This window comes from Akebia trifoliata, chromosome 16 (genome assembly GCF_017979445.1).
Source record: "Akebia trifoliata isolate Shusen 1 chromosome 16, ASM1797944v1, whole genome shotgun sequence".
Classification (NCBI taxonomy): domain Eukaryota; kingdom Viridiplantae; phylum Streptophyta; class Magnoliopsida; order Ranunculales; family Lardizabalaceae; genus Akebia; species Akebia trifoliata.
The window spans coordinates 29,440,275-29,459,322 of NC_141390.1; the positions used below are offsets into that span (position 1 = coordinate 29,440,275).

General features: G+C 33.9%; 1 protein-coding gene across 1 annotated transcript; it reads right to left on the reverse strand.

The window, feature by feature from the left end:
- Positions 1-10,483: 10,483 nt before the first annotated feature.
- LOC147383361 (Cysteine proteinases superfamily protein) lies at positions 10,484-14,980 on the reverse strand. The gene is made up of 3 exons (XM_086428875.1): positions 14,850-14,980; positions 12,538-12,647; positions 10,484-11,548 (listed from the first exon to the last, which is right to left on the reverse strand). The coding sequence occupies exons 2-3, from the start codon at positions 12,639-12,641 to the stop codon at positions 10,669-10,671; spliced, it is 984 nt and encodes a 327-aa protein (XP_086285001.1). The 5' UTR covers positions 12,642-12,647; positions 14,850-14,980; the 3' UTR covers positions 10,484-10,668.
- Positions 14,981-19,048: the final 4,068 nt, after the last annotated feature.

Consider the following 19,048-nt stretch of genomic DNA (forward strand, 5'->3'; position numbering starts at 1 on the left):
ACACTGAGTTGACGTCGAAAAAGCATCTATGCTTCAGAGCACACCTCCACTTCACCTCACCTCAGTGTTGAACACGTTGTCGTGGGATGTTATTTTAGTGTTTTTATTAATATTATGAGTGTCTGGCTTAAAAGTAGGTATTTGTGGTTTAGCTCAGTTCGAATTTGGGTTCGATGTTCGTGGTTCACCACTTGAGAACGAACCCGGATTCCTAGGGATCGACAGAGATGAGGGCATTTGAAGGTTGAAGTGATAAATAGGATAAAAAAGATGAAGGTATTTGATCATTTTTTTCCCATTGATTTGTTAATAAAGACCAAATTCAGAAGGGTATTCTATCAATTTAAAATTTTAGGAAATATCTTAATATATCAACAAGTGGACGGATATAAAGAAATTAAGTCAAAATAAAGTAATTTGTTTAGTTTGTTAGGTTTCAAATACTAATATTGAATTGTACGATAAACATAGTTCGATGCCCTTTTAACAAATTGGGTTATCCCCGAACGTGATGAAATACGGGGAACCCTGAGTACAAAGTTGATAAGTATGCTTCCCAAAATACACCACATCACTCTTTCACCTTAATTGGTTGATTTGAGACCTTGAAGACTAACTTGATAAAATACCCATGGTGTCTCCAAAGCTACAAGTACACAATATTTCTTATACAAGTGAAAATCATAGATGCTTTTCATCGAGATTCAAGTGAAAATCATATATGAATCTATACACCTCCATGTCAGTAAAGTGTGAAACAGAGTGAATTTCAAAGTCACTACAAAATGATTTTAATTAGATATATGATTTTGCAAGGAAAAATAAAAATAAAATATGTCATAAAATATCAAGCTTAGTCTTTTAGTGCAATTGTTCCATACACATATCTGCGTCCGTAATGTGTGAAACAATGTCAATTTTCATGTCACCTGAGCAATACCTTAATGCAAAGTAACATAAAATGACTAAACGAGTTTAAGAGGATGGATTTATATGATATAAATTTCAAAATTCAATCCAAGTCCATTAGAATCGGATTTTATGCAAATTAGGATAGTGGACGGTACAATCCGCTTCTTTAAGATTGGGTTAGGACTCATGTAAACCCGCCCCGAACCCGGGCCATTGACAAACCTAAAAAAGATGCTTTTTTAGATTCTCGGATCGATGATTTATAGTCATTGATTTGGCTTTTTAATACACGATCAACGAGGCTAAGGCAACAGAAGTAATAACTGCGTGTTTTAAAGTGAACTTGAAACTTATTATCAATTTGGACTGACACGTGTCAGCTTTACTGACATCTTTTATACCTGCGTGGACCATTGTGGACTTCAGATCCGAAAGGGAGAAACATAATATTGCCACGTGTAAGTTGTAGATGGTGACGGTACACATGCAACGGGAAGATTTCTCTAGTGTGTCCGTCCAAATAGCTTCTCTCGAGATGCTAAAACATGTCATTTTATTATTGCCATGTCAGCAAGATGATTCATGCAGCCAAGCGAGGTGGTCCATGTGGATCGTCCATTTTTGAGATATTAGAGTCTGCCGGTGCCATAGTTAAGGACATCCTCTTTGATGTTAAAAAGGTAAAAGAGAAAATATAATAAAATTAAAGGAGTATTATTGGGAAAAAAAAAAAAGTAGTGAAGTGTGGACCTCTGGTACCTAATCCATGGGTTCGTTCATTTTAAATTCGAGTTCGTGATTTGTGATTCACCACTTGAGAACAAACCTGATTCGTAAGAGTAGACATAGATGAGGGCATATGAAGGATGAAGTGGTGAATAGGGTAAAACAAATGAAGGTATTTGGTCATTTTTTCATCAGTTTATTAATAAAGAGCGAGGTGAAAGGGGTATTCTATCAATTTAAATTTTATGGGAATATCTTAATATATCAACATGTGGAGGGGGTGTGAAGAAATTAAGTCAAAATAGAGTGATTTGTTTGGTTCGTTAGGTTTCATTTAGCCATAGCAAATTGTACCACGAATTGATTTGTGGTTCGGTACCCCTTTAACGAATTGGGTAACCCTGATATAGACCCTACTTTATCCCTTATAATTTGTAATAAAGTGGGATCCACAGTCGTATTTTATTATATAGACTAATTTCTCTCAAAATAAAAGTTGTACATATAATCTAATTAAATATTGTACCCATAATTGGAATGAATGTTTATTTAGGTTTCAGTTATGGATCTATATGTCGAGCCGAACTGTTAATGGAAATCTCTATTAAAAAAAATTGGCCTAATCAACTCAATTAGGTAGCTTTTATACTAAAAAAATAGATTATTTATGGACTGGGCATCCATTAATCAATCTTATAATAGAAAAAATATAAATAAGAGAGCTACTATTGACACACCAAGTTTTACTAACGCCACACCAAATCCTGTATAAAATGCCAAAGAATTGCATACAATTGGTGTGGCAATAGCAATTCTCATAAATAATCTACCAGCCTCCATGTCTTTCTGTCACTTTTCTAACCCTAAACACTGTTTCGGTTCCACAAAAACACAAATGTTTGACGGAAGTATAAAGTTAAAGTAGGTTGATTGATTATTTCAATCTATTGGATTCCAGGCCTTTTTCATGGGCTTTATTGGTAGGTTGGTGGGTGGCCCAAGCCCATTATCGATATATGCCCGATTCCAACAAATAGAATTTAAACAAAAGAAAAAGAAAAAAAATATTATTATTAAAACAATGGGCAAAGGGAATCACGTTAATCTTCCCCACTTTTACTTATTACACCCCAATTAAAAATAAATAAAATAAGTGAATGATTGAGAAAAAGTAAAAGTTGAGGTGCCAATAGAAGCTCTCTTGTTTTTTTTTTTGGGTTTAAGATTTTATACGAATCTAATCATACTTGTAAACAACTACTGAAATTGTTTGAACGAATGTTATAATGTTTTATATTATTGAGATTATAATTTAAGCCAAACCTTTGTATTTTTTGAAGAGTATGTAATAATTAAAAGTTGAGGTGCCAATAGCAGCTCTTTTAATTTATTTTACATTATTATTTATGAAAAAAAAAAATATAATTCCAAAGGTAACATAAAAGTACTTGCATTTTAAAAATAATTAGCAATGGATTATTGTAAAAATTAAAAAAAAAACCTTCTAATGGTATTATTTTTTATCACAAACGTTAGATTATACGATAAATTTACTATAAAACCCAAGTTATATATGAGGATATTTTTTAAAAACAAAAAAGGCACATTAATACATGATATAAATATTTTTATACATCAAGCAAAGAGGGTGTGGGGTCTTGAGTACGAACAATTAGAACACTTGACTTCGAATCCATCCTCAATTATAATCGGCCCAATCGCGAAGAACCTTTCCTTTATTCTGGATTAGAAAAAAAAAATTATTGGAATAAGGAACCCAATTCTTAAGTGTGGGTCTTAAGATGATTGATTTTAGCAAACAAATTAGTACAATATTCTTTTTTCTGACCCACAAATCCATGAAAAGCCCCAAGCAAAGTATAACAACACTATTAATAATTTAGTTACAAATATGTTGATCTCATGTGCCAAGATCTTACTTATTTTCCAACCATAAAGAGATGCCAAACTAGAGAAATTCTTATATATATTAACATCAACCCAACAAAAGACTAATAATGGCTTACACTCATCATAATTAAAAGTTTTTTCTATATGACTAAGTGAAGTCGTACTTATTTTTCTAATATGGTATCAGAGCCAGATATGTTATTTAAAATCTAAACCCAACAAGAGAGCTTACATCGATCATAATTAAAAGTTTTTCTCTATATGACTAAGTGAAATCGTACTTATTTTTCTACTATGGTATCAGAGCCAGATATGTTATTTAAAATCCTAAGCACAAGTAGCTCCAATTCTCCTCAGAGATGTGACGAGAGTGCCTCTAAGGTGATGGGCCATGATCTCATTCGCCCCGCCTAATAGCCGACCATCAATGAACACGGCTGGTACAGCCGGGTTACTTCCATATCTCTGAAGCAACACCCTCTCCATCCCCCTTTCATTGGGATCTTGATCAAGCTCATGAACGGCGAAGTTTACACCGATGTCTCTAAAGAGACACTTAATGGTGTGACACATACAACACGAGCTCTTACTAAACACCATTACTTTGTTTTGTGACACCAACCTTGCAATGCCAAAATCCGTGCCAGGAAATAATTGATCAGCCATAACAAATGACACTAAGAGGGGAAATATCGAAACGGGTTTAATTTGGACTAGAAAATGTTTATGGAAATCGGTTCTAGAGATCAAGAGAACTGATCGGGAGCGTTGAATTACGATCGGAGGGTTGAGAATGAATCGGGTTTTGATGGAAATATGAGAGAAAGATGTGAGTAGAAATGTAAGATTTTGTGATGAGTTTGAGCTCCCATGTGAGTATATTTATACAAGAAAGTGAGGAGGCCAAGGGGAGGTTGAAGTAATTGGCATGAGAATAATCATTTACGAATTAAAGATCCCAATAAATCAAAAATATTGGAAAGAAAAAATATGAGGAACATAGGTTTGTATATTGTAATGACAGAAATGCCCTTACTTTTGCTAATTTTTTTATCAAATACCAAGGGTATAATAGCTCAGTGAGTAAGGCTATTATTGTAATTTCAGTTTTATTTTTTATTTTTTATTTTTTTTCCATTTTTAAGATTTTTTTTCTGATATATATATATATATCTTGTGAGCATCTGCTGAGTTGGAGAAAGAAGTTGAGTTTATCCAATTGGAAAGCCCTTTACCCCTACAAAGATTCGCATCCAATTCAAGAAATAAAAAAGGGGGAAAATAGTGGGTGAGGTGTACCAATTTTGGTGCACAATTTAGGTAATGGTGGGCCACTCTTGATCCCAACACCTCGAGATATGTGATTAAGGTTCAAACCCTTTTCGATTTGATTCACCGATCACTTTCGAAATTATATCTTAATTAATCACATTCTATTGTCCAATCTATCTTGATAATATTAAATTGGAGTGGAGAGATTTGCATTCGTGAAACTTTATCCCTAATTTTGTAGGAATTTAGAGGTGATATAAACGAGTACGACTAATGGCCCATACGCTGCTTCCTTGGATTCCAAGACTTGTTTCCTTTTGGATCTACAATGGCCAGTTCACTAAACACATTGTAACAAAATATGAAGAAAAAAAAAACCTATATTTGATGGTCCAAGGTCATCGAATTTCATAAAATTTGACAGACCAAGGTGTTAATTTATTTATTTTTTTCGACGGATTGAAATCGTCAAATTAATGGAGGATGGGAGAAATTTGATGGGCTCTGAGCCATCGAATTGGGAAACATTAAAATTTTCAACAGCCATGGGCTGTCGAAATTCGGTTTCTAAAAATTTATGGGCTTTGGCTCTTCACATTTACTCGTCAAAATTTTCAATCTTCACGTAGTGTAAGTACGCTTAAAGATAACACATCACAAGAAGGTGTTAGCTTTATCAAGGTGCCGACCTACGCACCACAGCTAGCATCCGAGTTAACGTGATACTACGAAAAATTTGGATCAAAAATATGCTCAAATGGATGATAAAATAAAGCGAAGAGTGCTATGTACAAGATACGGCTCAATAGAGCTAAAAGTAATGAGCCAGGACAAGAATTAGATGCTACTTCTGCCAAATGCATTTTCACAGGCCGAATGATAGAGGAGATAATGATCCTGTGACAAAGAATGTATTTGTTGCAAGAAGTGTTAATATTCCCGATTCTATCATGTTTAGTTATTGTGTAGAATTATTACTTTTGGGATGATCTTATAGGGACAACTTTTGGCAAATGTACTCTTCACGATCACATGGGGAGAATACGATTTATTTGCCAAGTGGTTACAACGCTCTATGTGAATTCTTGGGCTAACTTATACCATTTTTGGGGTTTTAGGGTTTTATTTTTGGTGGTTTCAATATTTTTTCTTTGCTAAGCAAGCAAGAGATTAGTGATTAATACAAGTGAAGATGGGTTCAACGAGATTTGAACTTAAGTCATAGGATCAACTCTCCTGAAACTTTTACTAGTTAGCTAAGTGACACCTTCTGATGGACTCAATAATGAATCGTCTATTTGGAATTTAATGTGTATGGCGACATGCACTACGCGAAAACTAAAAATTTTGACAAAAAAAATTGATGGGTTGTACCTCACAAATTTTAGAAATCGAATTTTGACGGCTTATTAGAATCATCAAATTTCTCCCATTATCCATTAATTTGACGATTTCGATTTATCGAAAAAAATTGACAATAAAAAATTCGACACCTTGATCCATCAAATATATGTTTTTTTCACGCTGTGGTGCTCTTACTAACTTTCCTAAGTTTGAAGGGACATACTCGAATGTTTTCTCACTTTTTGATTCTTTCTCATGATATGAAACTAATGTTACAGGAATAAAGGGTGTATCTCTAGAAATATCTTCCAATCACGACCCAATGTTAAGTGTCGAGTAGCGTACAAAGAAGTTAGTTAGCTATTCAACTCCTTGGAGTATATGGTACTCGTTCCAACTTCTTGTAGCTATCTACAAAGGCCAATAAATTATTGGTGGAGCCATATTTATATAAACAGATAGATAGATAGGTAGATAGAGAGACGATGACGACGATGATGATCATCAATGACAACATAACATTTTGGGATTTTTTGTCACACCAGAAGATTGGGTATGAAGGAATAAATGAATCTCTTTTCTTCTTTGTCTGGTGATTTGACAAAGATATGGTGGCGTCAGTCCAATGGGACATATCTCCATGCACAATATTGCATGCATGCATTTGTGAATACACGTGTGTACCATTATCATCAAAATCATGGAAAACCTTATCTAACATAATTGGAATAAGTAAACAAATCTTGGTAAAAAAAAACTCTAATATGACATTATTACTAAAGTAAGCTACCAACTTTATTATGATTTTTGTGCACACCACGTGGAAATCAGCCATAGTCTGCATGGTTATAAATTTTTGTTTCTCATCTCGTCCATATCAGATATTGAGTCATCTCAAACAAGTTTTCAGATATGTTTGAGATGTTTAGTTAAAAAATGAATTTAGAATTTTAAATCTTGTTTGAAAAATTAATTTATCCGTCTGTCTCGTTTATACCAGACACCTAGACGACTTAGACGATACGTCTTGATCTCTAACAAGTTTTGAAATCATGATTATCGATAATCCCACCGTGGGTAATTAGTTAGAATCGATTTCCCCTCCACGTGACGTGTCCAAAAGCCTTAGTATTGTTGGGAGCTTGATTATATTAGTGAGACTAGTCTTATTTAATCATGTTCTTTCATTTAATTATGTGTGGTGTCAAGGACATTATGCATTAGAATCAGGATTTAGAACAGGTCTTGTTCTCATTCTATAGGAACAATATCTACATGGCAATATTTGATTGGTGTTTAAAATACATCGAGTCCTATGTGCTTTATATCCAACCAAAATGTGTCACGTAGACATCGTATGTTGCTATAAGAACGGGATATCACTTTGGATCGCAACTCTATGCATGAATGCTTGTGTGGACATATTCAACTAGATCCTAATGCATTATTGCTTGCATCCATGGATGCCTATATACATAATACATACATGCATCAACATACTTAAAGCTCCCAACTTTTGATAAGAGGAGTGACACGTCGTTGGATCATGGCATCACAGCTTATATTTGGTAGAACCGTGATTTTCTGACTCAAAAATTTTCACTCGATGTGTGCACGGCTGACATGGCAAGAGCACAAAATCATAAATCTTTTTGTTCGAGTTACACAAGGAAAATGATCAATAATTTTGTGTTCTTACCACATCAGGCGAGTACAAATCGAGTGAAAATTTTCTGAGTTAGAAAATGATTAGCTTATTCTCTCTCTCTCTCTCTCTCTCTCTCTCTCTCTCTCTCTGCCTTGTTTAAAAATTAAATAAAAAAAAAAATTACAAAATTCTCCCACCACATTTCTTTGAAATATGGAACAAAATATTGCCCACAGGTTTTAAAAGAATCGTTCAATCTTTTATTCCTCTTTAAATTCCTGTTTAAGTTTGATTTTGATGTGAGATGCGAACACGATATAAATTTCGGTGTCGTGTCGTGAGATTCTCCATGTCGACTTCTATATCTACTCGAGCTGTTTTCAATCTAGCACGTGCTTCATTATGCCATATTGTCTTTGGGAACAAGCCTACATTCATTAAGCATGCAACACGTGTAACGTGATCATAGGGGTGTATAGATCTTTATAATTTGGAAAAATTACTTAAAAGAACTTCGAAAGAGGGATTTTTTTCTAAATAATCCCTAAATTTTTTAGGGTAGCTTTCTAAACGATCCCTTATTATTACAAACTCATTGTTTTTTTTATTTATTGTCGATTGAGTTAATCACTTTTTATTTATTGTCGAATTCGATGTTTTTTATTTATTGTCAAGTTCACAAATTTTATTGTTGAACTCACCACTATTTATTGTCAAGCTCACAATTTTTACTATCGAACTTATCACTGATAAAATTCACCTATTTTTAAATTTTAATTTTTTTCATTTAAAATACATGGAAAGATTGACTAAAAACTTAAGATAACGACTTGTTTAAATGATTTCAACCCAAAAGAATAATTCTTGATTGATTTTTATCTAAAAATTAAGAAAAAAAATTTAATTTTTTTACATACATCTTCAAAATATTTGAAAATCCCCTTAAAAATAACTTCTTTCTTTTTAAATCCTTTTCGATAGAATAAAATCTCCAAAACTCGATTAAAATGCCAAAAATCCAAAAAGATTTTATGAACACGACGAGTTTGAATAAATAGGATATTTAATCCTGAGAAATGTAGGAGATGAGTTTTAAAGACTGTTGAGAAAAGAAAAGTTTATTAAATGGACCATTAAGAGATCATTCAAAACTTTGAAAATATTTAGAAAGAAATCCCTTCGTGTAGGTCCTATAAGTAATTTTTCCTATTATTTTTTTGTAAATCTCTCAGAACTACCCCTAATGGTAATTATAAAATTATTATTTAAAACATTTTGATAATTGAATGTTTTACCAAAGGCCATTTATTTTACCAAAGTAATTGGCTAATATAATAGTTATTTTAATCCAAAAACACAAAATCCGGTTAACAACAGCCCAAAATTTTGTGAACTTAAAATGAAATTATTATGTGAATCACATTACACTATAATTTTGCCTCGTTGAATCATGGTTTTTAAACTCGGTATCGCGTCTCGTCTCATTCAGCTTCGATACCGAGTCATCTCGGACGAGTTTTCCGATACGTATGAGACGTCTCGTGACATTACTCAAAAAATTACAATGTGAGACGTAAAATTCGGTCAAAAAATGACTTTGTGAGTTGATTTCGTTCAGCTCTGATACTGAGTTAACTCGGGCGATACGTCTCGGTCTTGGACGAGTTTAAAAACCATGCGTTGAATAGGTCGAAGGATAGCATTAAATGAGTTTGGGTTGTCATCGATAAACTGAACCTTTTCTGTGTGAGTTTATCCAGGAATAAACTTTCCTTGTTACCAAACACCCTCTTTTTTAAGCAAATCAAAACAGGGATATTTCAAGAAGCTAATTTTCTATACAAATTTGAACAAAAAACAGACATGCAATTACTCAGGAATGAACTTTCGACTGTTACCAAACACCCCTTCTTTACCCATTCAAAATTCATCAAAGCTAATTTTGATGAAGATTTGAACAAAAAGTAGAAATGCAGTCTGAGATAGACTTGAAGATCGACAAAGTGATGCTCATTTGGTTCAAATCAAAACAAACTCCGAAGTTGGAAAATAGTCATACAGAAGCAAATGAATTAATAATAGAGTAATGATTTTCCGACATCCTCCCTCTGACACACACCCTCATAACAGAACCGTATATCATTTACCTCAGGATACGCATAACCATAAAAAATGTCTCATGTATCTGAGGCAAATGAACAACAGTTCTGTGATGGGAGCGTGTGTCAGAGGAGGACGTCATATTATCACAACTCTTAATAATAATAGCTGCTTATCACGACAAATAAAAAGTTTAAGTTAAGCCAGAACGAATCCGAAGCTACACAATCTCATTTTAAGTAAGAGACATCCATTCCTCAAAATAGAAACTTGAGATAACGACTAAAATACATGGAAAGATCGACTAAAAACTTGAGATAACGACTTGTTTAGATGATTTCAACTCAAAAGAACCATTCTTGATTGATTTTTATCTAAAAATTAAGAAAAAAAAAAGTGAAAAGAAACCTAATTTTTTACATACATCTTCAAAATATTTGAAAACCCCCTTGAAAATAGTTTCTTCTTCCTTCCTAAATCCTTTTCGATAGAACAGAGTCTCTGAAACTCGATTGAAATGCCAAAAATAAAATTAAAAAAAAATTATGAAAACGACCAGTTCTCACTCAATTCTCAATATAATTCTGTAATTTATCTATAGCAATAAATAGATCACATATTAACTGTTGAATTTATGCAGTTTTAGCTTAAAACCCAACATGGGTCGATGCCCAAAATGACAAAAGTTCCAAGAATAATGGAGATAGCGGCACACCAAAAAAAATTATCCGTTAAAAGAAGACTTAATTATACCTCTACCTCTGCCCGAGCACGTTGGGGACGACGGAATTGTAGTGTTCTCCAAGCCCAAATGCATGCTTATGATACGATAACATAATACTTGGATTCGAAGAGTTGCCCCCACCATCGCTCTTGTACTCCTTCCCCATCTCCACATCAGGGAATGATCCTGAAAATATCACAATATGCTTTCTCAGACAATGAGTAAGAGCACCCAATTCTAGTTGCCCTCCCCATGCTGCCGTCGACTCTACTTCCCTACAGTACTTCTCAAATATCTCCGAAAGTGAACAATCAGAATCCACTTCTATCTTATTATCCGACAGAAAGAACGGGACGAAATCGGATGAATGTTCCCTCATATAAGACGCTACCATTTCTCGAAGATCTTGATAACTGTAAGGAGAACTGCCCGAAAAAATTGCCAATTGGTCCTCTACAGCTCGGTAGAGACAATGTCCGTCTGGCTTTATTTCGTTAACCATCAATGAAAGGGGTTCGAGCTTTCTCTCTAGCTTCTCGTTTTCGATCATCCGATCACTAACCATGTTACTCTGTTCTTCTTGTATCCTTTGCTCTCTCTCTGCTTCTTGTTGAGCTCTTTTTTCGCGCCTCTTTAAACTCTTACTGGTTTTTGATGGGTCACCTTGGCTGTTAACAGAAACACCGGCTATGGCCTTCACCAAGTTATCGAGGTTGGTCTTCTCCTTTCCATTGCTGTTGCTATAGCCTAATGAAGAGAGTTCCTTGGCATGTTTTTCTTTGAGTGTGGAAGAAAGTTTGGAGATCTCATCCTCCACTTGCTTCTTCTTGGCCTTTTGTTCAGCTTTGCTGCCTTTGGCAGCCGCTTTCTTTAACGCTGTTTCTTTGTTCTGAAGCTGCGAAATCTCTTTCCTGCAAACACCCTTAGTGGTTGTGACTCGAGCATATGCTGGGAAATATATAGTGGTATAAATCTGTTAACTAAACAACTACTCCAGAAGACCGATCTGTTAGAGAGGGGGGAGAACTATGAATATAAAAGGGTCACAGGGTATAACCAGGGTATGATACACCCAAAAGTGGAGGAATATATACACTTGACACTCCCCTCACCCCTAAAGGTGGAAAGAATAGAACACGTGACCTTTACGAACCTAGCGCTTTGATATCATGTTAACCAACCAACTACTCCAAAAGACTGATTTGTTGGAGAGGGGGGAGAACAATGAATGTAAGAGGGTCATTGGGATTAACTGGTACAACACATCCAAGAGTGGAGGAAAATATACACTCAACACTTCCCCTCACCCATAAGGGTGGAAAGAATCGAACATGTGACCTATATGAACGTAGCGCTCTGATACATTGTTAACCAACCAACTACTCCAAAAGACCGATCTGTTGGAGAGGGGGAGAACTATGAATACAAGAGGGTCAAGGGGGGTAAATAGGGTATGACACACCCGGAAGTGGAGGAAAATACACACTCAACATTCCACAACAACTACATCAGAGGAGCAAAGAACACTAAATGCATACTAGAATAAAATACAGTTTTGTACCACAATTTCACTATTTGTTATGCACTCACACAAGCAACTAACAAAAGTAAAAAATAACTAACACGCAGAATATATTTAATTTGCAAAAATGCAACGGTGTTCACAATGATTGTTTTTAATCTTTTTTTTTATTATCGATAAAGATGAATTTATTGAAAAAACAAAGGAAGGAGGGGGGTTGAGGGGACCCACCCAACAAACAGAGAAAGCAAAAGAAAAGCAAGATGAATTTATTGTTTTTAATCTTTTGAAACTATAAAAAAGTAAATCATGAACCGGAAAAGTACTCACAAACAGGTACGAACAAAAAAACATGCAGCATAAAAAAGGGAATATTACCTGTGCCTCGAAAGCACCTCCTCAAGTGTTTCCTGTTTCTTTTCAGGATTATTTTCTGATATTTCTTCCAATAGACTGACCTCTGCTTCTTGGACTTGCTCCATTTGGACCTGGTGTGGAATCAAATGGAACAAAACACAGATGTAAGTTGGAATCTTCCAACAAAGATAACAACAAACTATAGGGAAAACCAATAAGATCCAATGAAAGATAATGTGAAAATTAAGAATTGAAGGTGATAAGCAGGCATCTGAAAGGGGATACATAATGATGTGGTAACATGCATGATATTATGAACAAAAGAGACTCCTAACTAAATCTATTTGTCCTAAGCTTAACTGCACCCTCGACAATGAATGTCATGGGGCGATTCCCTGCCAATGTGCCAGTATGATAGTTTCGCCCAAATCACAAGTGCATGGGACCAAGACATTTTGACAAATAATTCCTTTCTTATTATGATTCTTAGAATGTTTGTCCACGAGAATCATTGCATGCATGTTTGGACCATTTATGGCTTCCACAATGAGCTATATTAAATCGAAATCCTATGGTTATACTGCATCATCAATGAATGTTATTAATAAGTATGATCAACTACAGATTTTTCTCAAAGTAATGACATTGATGTCGTAGTCTAGTCTCTAGGTGAGTTCGTTTATTTTGCTAGCTTGATGACCCTCTTGTACGTAATGCTCTCGAGATAGTATGGAAATAATGAATGCCTATTCGAGGAAATGTATAAATAAGAAATTCGTTTTTTGATGATTGATACCTTAGATTGTGCCAGGTTGTTGATAGGAAGATGGAGACAATTCACTTTTATCGATTGATGGTCAACTAATCCAAGTGTTTTTAAATCTCGGCTATATAGTCTATGGTAGTATGGTACACATCTATATTCATTTGGAGTTGCCCAAGACAATGCCCGCCACTTCCTTTTTAAAACCTACTTTGAATTTGTCTCATCTTCACATCTCTATTTACTAATGGTGCTCTAATTAGATATTCCCTACACCTAAGATGCAATAGGATCAGATATTCACTAAATATCAATATCATGGTCGTTATTTTATTCCTCTCTTCCGCAACAAATATCTTACCAACCAAACATCTAAATATTAAACAAAATAAATACCACATTATATTTTCATTGTAACACGTGTTATAAAGAAACAAAAAATAACCTCTTAAACAAGTCCATTCCACGCGTACATTTATCATTTGTATAACTAACACTGCATGATGTCTAATATGTATTATAAATATAGACATAAATTAATGGACCCATACCATGGCTTTAAAACTTGTTTTGATATCTCATCTCGTCCATGAACGAGATCAAGTCGTCTCGGACGAGTTTTCCGATACGTTTGAGTCGTCTTGTTCAACAATGAGAAAAATGATCTATAATTTTAAATCTCGTCCAATACGTTTGATTTTCTATCCGTCTCGTTGGTGGACGATACCGAGACATATCTGACGAGTCGTCTCAGTCTCGGACGAGATTTAAAACCATGACCCATGCTGAACAACAAAATTATCATGTCCTCTCTCTCTCTCTTTGTGACCTTAAGAGCAAAAAATCGACTACTATGACCATAAAGTTGTTTCTATTTTGCATTTTTTTTCATCACTGAGATTCAAATAAACAAACAAAAAAAAATGTTACCCTCCAAAAGCACTCTTGACCCTTTTTTTAAGGTTTTCTTTTGTTTTGTGTAATTTTGGTAGTTTATAACTGTGAAAATAATTATCAATCAATGTCATTAATCAAGCATTACTACCTAAATCGGATTAGAAGTTTGATTGAAAACCCAAACACATCATGGCCAGCCTTCTCCATGGTATCTATGGCAACCAAAGCTCTCTTTTTTTCAACATTTTTTTTTTTTTAATTTTTGTTAGAGATAGACGTGGTTTATTATCAATTTATTATCCATGAAAGACTCAGAATATGCAGAGGTAACAAAATACAAAATGCCATTAATTTTACCATGCTAAGGAGAAGAACCCTAATCATCCGATTTTGATGCGATGTAAGAAAAATTACAGAAGTTAAAAAAAAAAAAAGTCTTTTTTGCCAATCCCCATAGTGTTCGATTAGGGTTCTTCTGAAAACCTATAAAAACCAGAATCCAACCCTGACAGACTGATTTCTATTCGATTTCAGAACCCTAATCGTTTGTTAGGGTTATTTTGAAGCTATAAAAAACCTAATACAATGATTCAGATTGGATTGGGGCCTTTAAATATATTAAAAACCAAACAAGCCCTAAGAAGAAGAAGGGAGAAGGATGAAGCAAGCTTACCTCAACCGTTTGAATAAGGAGGCACAGTAGCAGAGCGAGCTGTGGAACTATCTGAAGGGATGACTTTAAAACTCGTTTTGGTGTCTCGTCTATGAACGACGAGTCGTCCGATTTACTCGAGTCGTCTCGTTCAACAATGATTCAATGAGTCCATTTTGTGAAACACATCAGCTATGTAAGGCTGCCACTTGGCTGGCTGGCCCGAACTCAACACGATTGATGGGCAAGCCTGGGTTAGAATATCTCAATCCGATTTCAATTTAGATTGAGAAAACAAACAATCCGACACAACCCTAACCCGATGACACATACTAATATATATTAGAAAAAATTATATTAATTATAAATTTTTTATTTAACTTTTTATTCCATCTTATTATGACTTTTGGATAATTTATTAATATTAATGTGAACTTTGGTTTATTATGGTTTGTCTAAATATTTTCTCAATAAAGAATTTGAAGGTTATGTGCCATTTTATTTACTAGTACTTTTGTTTTTGATGTATTTTTTTAAATAAATACAAAATTTATTTTGCTGATCAAAATGAAATTAGGTTATTCAACGACCTCAACCCAATCAAATCGTCTAAAATTACCTAACTCGGACTAATCCAAACCCAATCCAATTTTAGAAAATCAAATTCAGATTGAGCTTGGGTTAGTGAGCTTAAATACGATGGTTGCGTTGAGGGTTCTGCTGCTATTTGAGTTGAGCATGGGTTTACCCTCCGACTCGCACATGTTACAGCTTTACATGTATGAGATGATTTGTTTATTCATCTCATTGGTTGACAATACCAAAACAAATCAGACGAGTTGTCTTAGCCTTGGATGAGATTTAAAACAATGATATGTATCTATATATAATCGTCTTGTCTATGAACGATGAGTCGTCTGATTTATTTGAGTCGTCTTATTCAACAATGAACCAATGGAGGTCATTTTGTGAAACACATCAGGTATGAGATGACTTGTCTATCCTTCTCATAGGTGGATGATACCGAAACAAATCGAATGGGTCGTCTATGTCTTGGACAAGATTTAAAACAATGATATATATATAAACTAGAGTTCACAAGTGGCTACGACACATGTATCCTTCTCTTGTGTTTAGGGTATAAAAGTGAGAGAAAAAAAAAGTTAGAGGAGTATTATTAATTTTTTTTAAATGAGATTAAAGAGGTAAAAGAGGAAACATAATAAAATTAGGCAAGGTGAAGAATAAATAAATAAAGTGGGTCCCAAAAAAACTATAGTTTAATGGAAGATGTATTATTTAAAATAAAATAAAAAAATATTAAAGGGATAAGAGATGAAAAAATAATAAAGTGAATTAGAGGGGTAAAAGATAAAATATAGTAAAATTAGAGGAAGGGGCATCCTCTTTCGAATTAAAAATTGATATTAAAAGGGTAAAAGATGAAAAATAATAAAGTGGATTAAAATAATATAATAGAAAATATAATAAAATTAGAAAATGTGAATAATAAAGGAAATAAAGTGGATATCATGAAATTATAACTTATAAGAGGTTTAACACACAAAACTATGGATAATGGGAAACAAAATTATAGTTGATTGGACATTTCTATCACACACAACTGTTCCAGCTCATTTGTCTTTTATTATGTAGATTTGAGACTTTATCTTAGTAGAATGAGTATTATTAAAAAAAAATTAAAATTAAGGGATAAAAGATGAAAAACAATAAAATGGATTAAAGGGCAAAATATAAAATATAGTAAAATTAGAGGAAGGACATCATCCTTTGGGTGAAGAGGGGTAAAAGTGAAAAAATATAAAGTTGATAGGTATTATTAAAAGAATTGAGATTAAAAGGGTAAAAGATGAAAAATAATATAATGGATTAAATGGATAAAAAAGAAAATGTGATAAAATTAAAGGAGGTGAAGAATAAATGAAATAAAATGTGTTCCATTAACTATAGTTTGATGGGAGATTTAACTCACAAAAATGTAACTGATGAGAGATTTGTCTTAGTTGGATTTATCTCCCACAACACTATGATTGAGATTAAATGGGTAAGAAATGAAAATAATAAACTAGATTAAAGGGGTAAAAGAGAAAATATAATAAAATTAGAGGAGGGGGTATCCTCTTCGAGGTTAATAGGGGTAAAAGTGAAAAAAATAGAGCTGGAAAGAGATTATTAAAAAAAAAAAGATTAAAGAAGTAAAAGATGAAAAATAATGAAAATGATTAAAACGATAAAAGATAAAATTTAGTAAAATTAGAGGATGTGAAGAATAAAGAAAATAAAATGCGTCCTATTAATTATAGTTTGATGAGAGATTTAGCCCACAATACTGTAGTTGATTGGATGTTTGCATCCCACGTAATTGTTCGAACTCTATATTTATTATATAGATATAGAAGAAGTCTATAGCTACAACCTCTTTATAATTCCCAGATGATATATATATGGGGGTGTCACAAAAGACTTTTATGTCGTTGTCATGGGAGAGTCTGACTTTGAAGCCTGTTTTTTAGAAATATTGGTCATGTTTTATGAATTCATTACTAAGCCTCCTTTTTTAGAATACTAAAGCTGATTTTCACCTACTAGAGCCGACAAAGGATTATATTATCTCATGCATGAGAATCATGTTTAGAGAGAATCTCTTTGGAGAGAGAGAGTGTGTGTGAGAAAGAAGTGGTCAAATCACACCTCGGTACTAAAACAAAAACATGTTTTCCCCCTTAAAAAAAACCTATAAAAGGATTATATTATGTTGAGTCCTACTAGTCTTTAGTAAGGATTTCACCCTTACCAACGATCCTTGGACTCATCACGTGACAACAAAAAACATTATCTGTTTCTTCAAGGTTAAAGAAGTCAAAATTCTATGAACTTTGGGAAAAAAAATATTTTTTGCTATAGAATTTTATTTTTAAATTTTGGAATTAGGTGGAAGTTCGATGGACGTCCTTCTTTCTAAACATTGGATCAAGCCTAAAAATTATTTTTTGAAGTTTTTTGTTTAGTTTTTTAGATGAAATTTAGAGGTTGTGGTGTTGGATTGCTTATGTGATAATTCATTTGAGTTCAAATAGGTTTAAGAGAAGTGAAGTTCTTTGAATCTGCTTAGAAATATATCTCATTCGACTTCTTTTAAATGATCGACGTAGGGTTTTATAATTGATTTTGTTAACTGATTTTGATGAGTTGCATTGTTAAATAATAATAATAATAATAATAATTTAGAGTTTAGTCTATCGAAATTGACGTACATTCTTTAGATTAGTTTTGGATTTGTAGAAAATGTGCTTTTGCCTAATTATAAACGATTGAAACTTGGGGATAAAATTTTTTTCCTGTAAACAAATCACAATTAAAGTGATTTTCAAACAATAACTAGCTAGAATTTGCATTTTAAGCATTTATATTAACAAGTAATTTTATCTACCAAGGTAGATAATTGTGATAATGCTAAGTGGATTTCTTGTTTTCTAGAGCTTTTTCTTATTCCATATTTTTTAGAGTTGTGATAATTTGACACTCCCTCAGACATACGCTCCCACCACAGAACCGTAGATCATTTGCCTCGGGATACAATAACAAATATTTATAATCCTACGTATCCCGATGTAAGTGATTTGCAGTTCTGTAGTGAGGACTAGGAGTGCAACTTGGTTTGGGTTAGAGCAAAATCAGAATCAAAACGATCAAGATCGGTTCCATCATATGAGAACTAGAATTGAACCAACCCAAACCAACCTTAATTCGGTTTGATCTGGTTCGGTTCCATGGGTTGCCAAGAAATCCCTCATTTCTGCCAAGCGATTTAGGGTTTGGTCGTAAGTCGCAACCACAGGTTGCAGTCGGAGAGAGAAAGAGAGAGATCAGCCTCCGACACCTGTTACGCATGCGATTTTCCCAAAAATTGCCTATTTGTCGATCGGCATCCTGAAGTTTTTCGGCAACCATTGGCAGCAGGTCACAAAAAGAGAGAGAGAGACGATTTTCCCGAAAATTGACAATTGATTGATTGGCATCCTGATGCTTTTCGCCAGCCGTTTGCAGCAAGTTGCAGAAAGAGACGAGAGACGATTTTCCAGGAAACTGATAATTCGTCGATCGACAACTTGACGCTTTCCGGCAGTCATTCGCAGAGAGACGAGAGACAAGAGAGATGTGAGGGATAGGTTTGGTAAAAATTAAAAATTAAATATAAA

Excerpts from the sequence above, each read along its gene's own strand:
- LOC147383361 (XM_086428875.1), bottom strand. The coding sequence starts at position 12,641 with ATGGAGCAAGTCCAAGAAGCAGAGGTCAGTCTATTGGAAGAAATATCA. Across the intron at positions 11,549-12,537 it reads GAGGTGCTTTCGAGGCACAG|GAAAGAGATTTCGCAGCTTC; the intron begins GTAATATTCCCT and ends GGGTGTTTGCAG.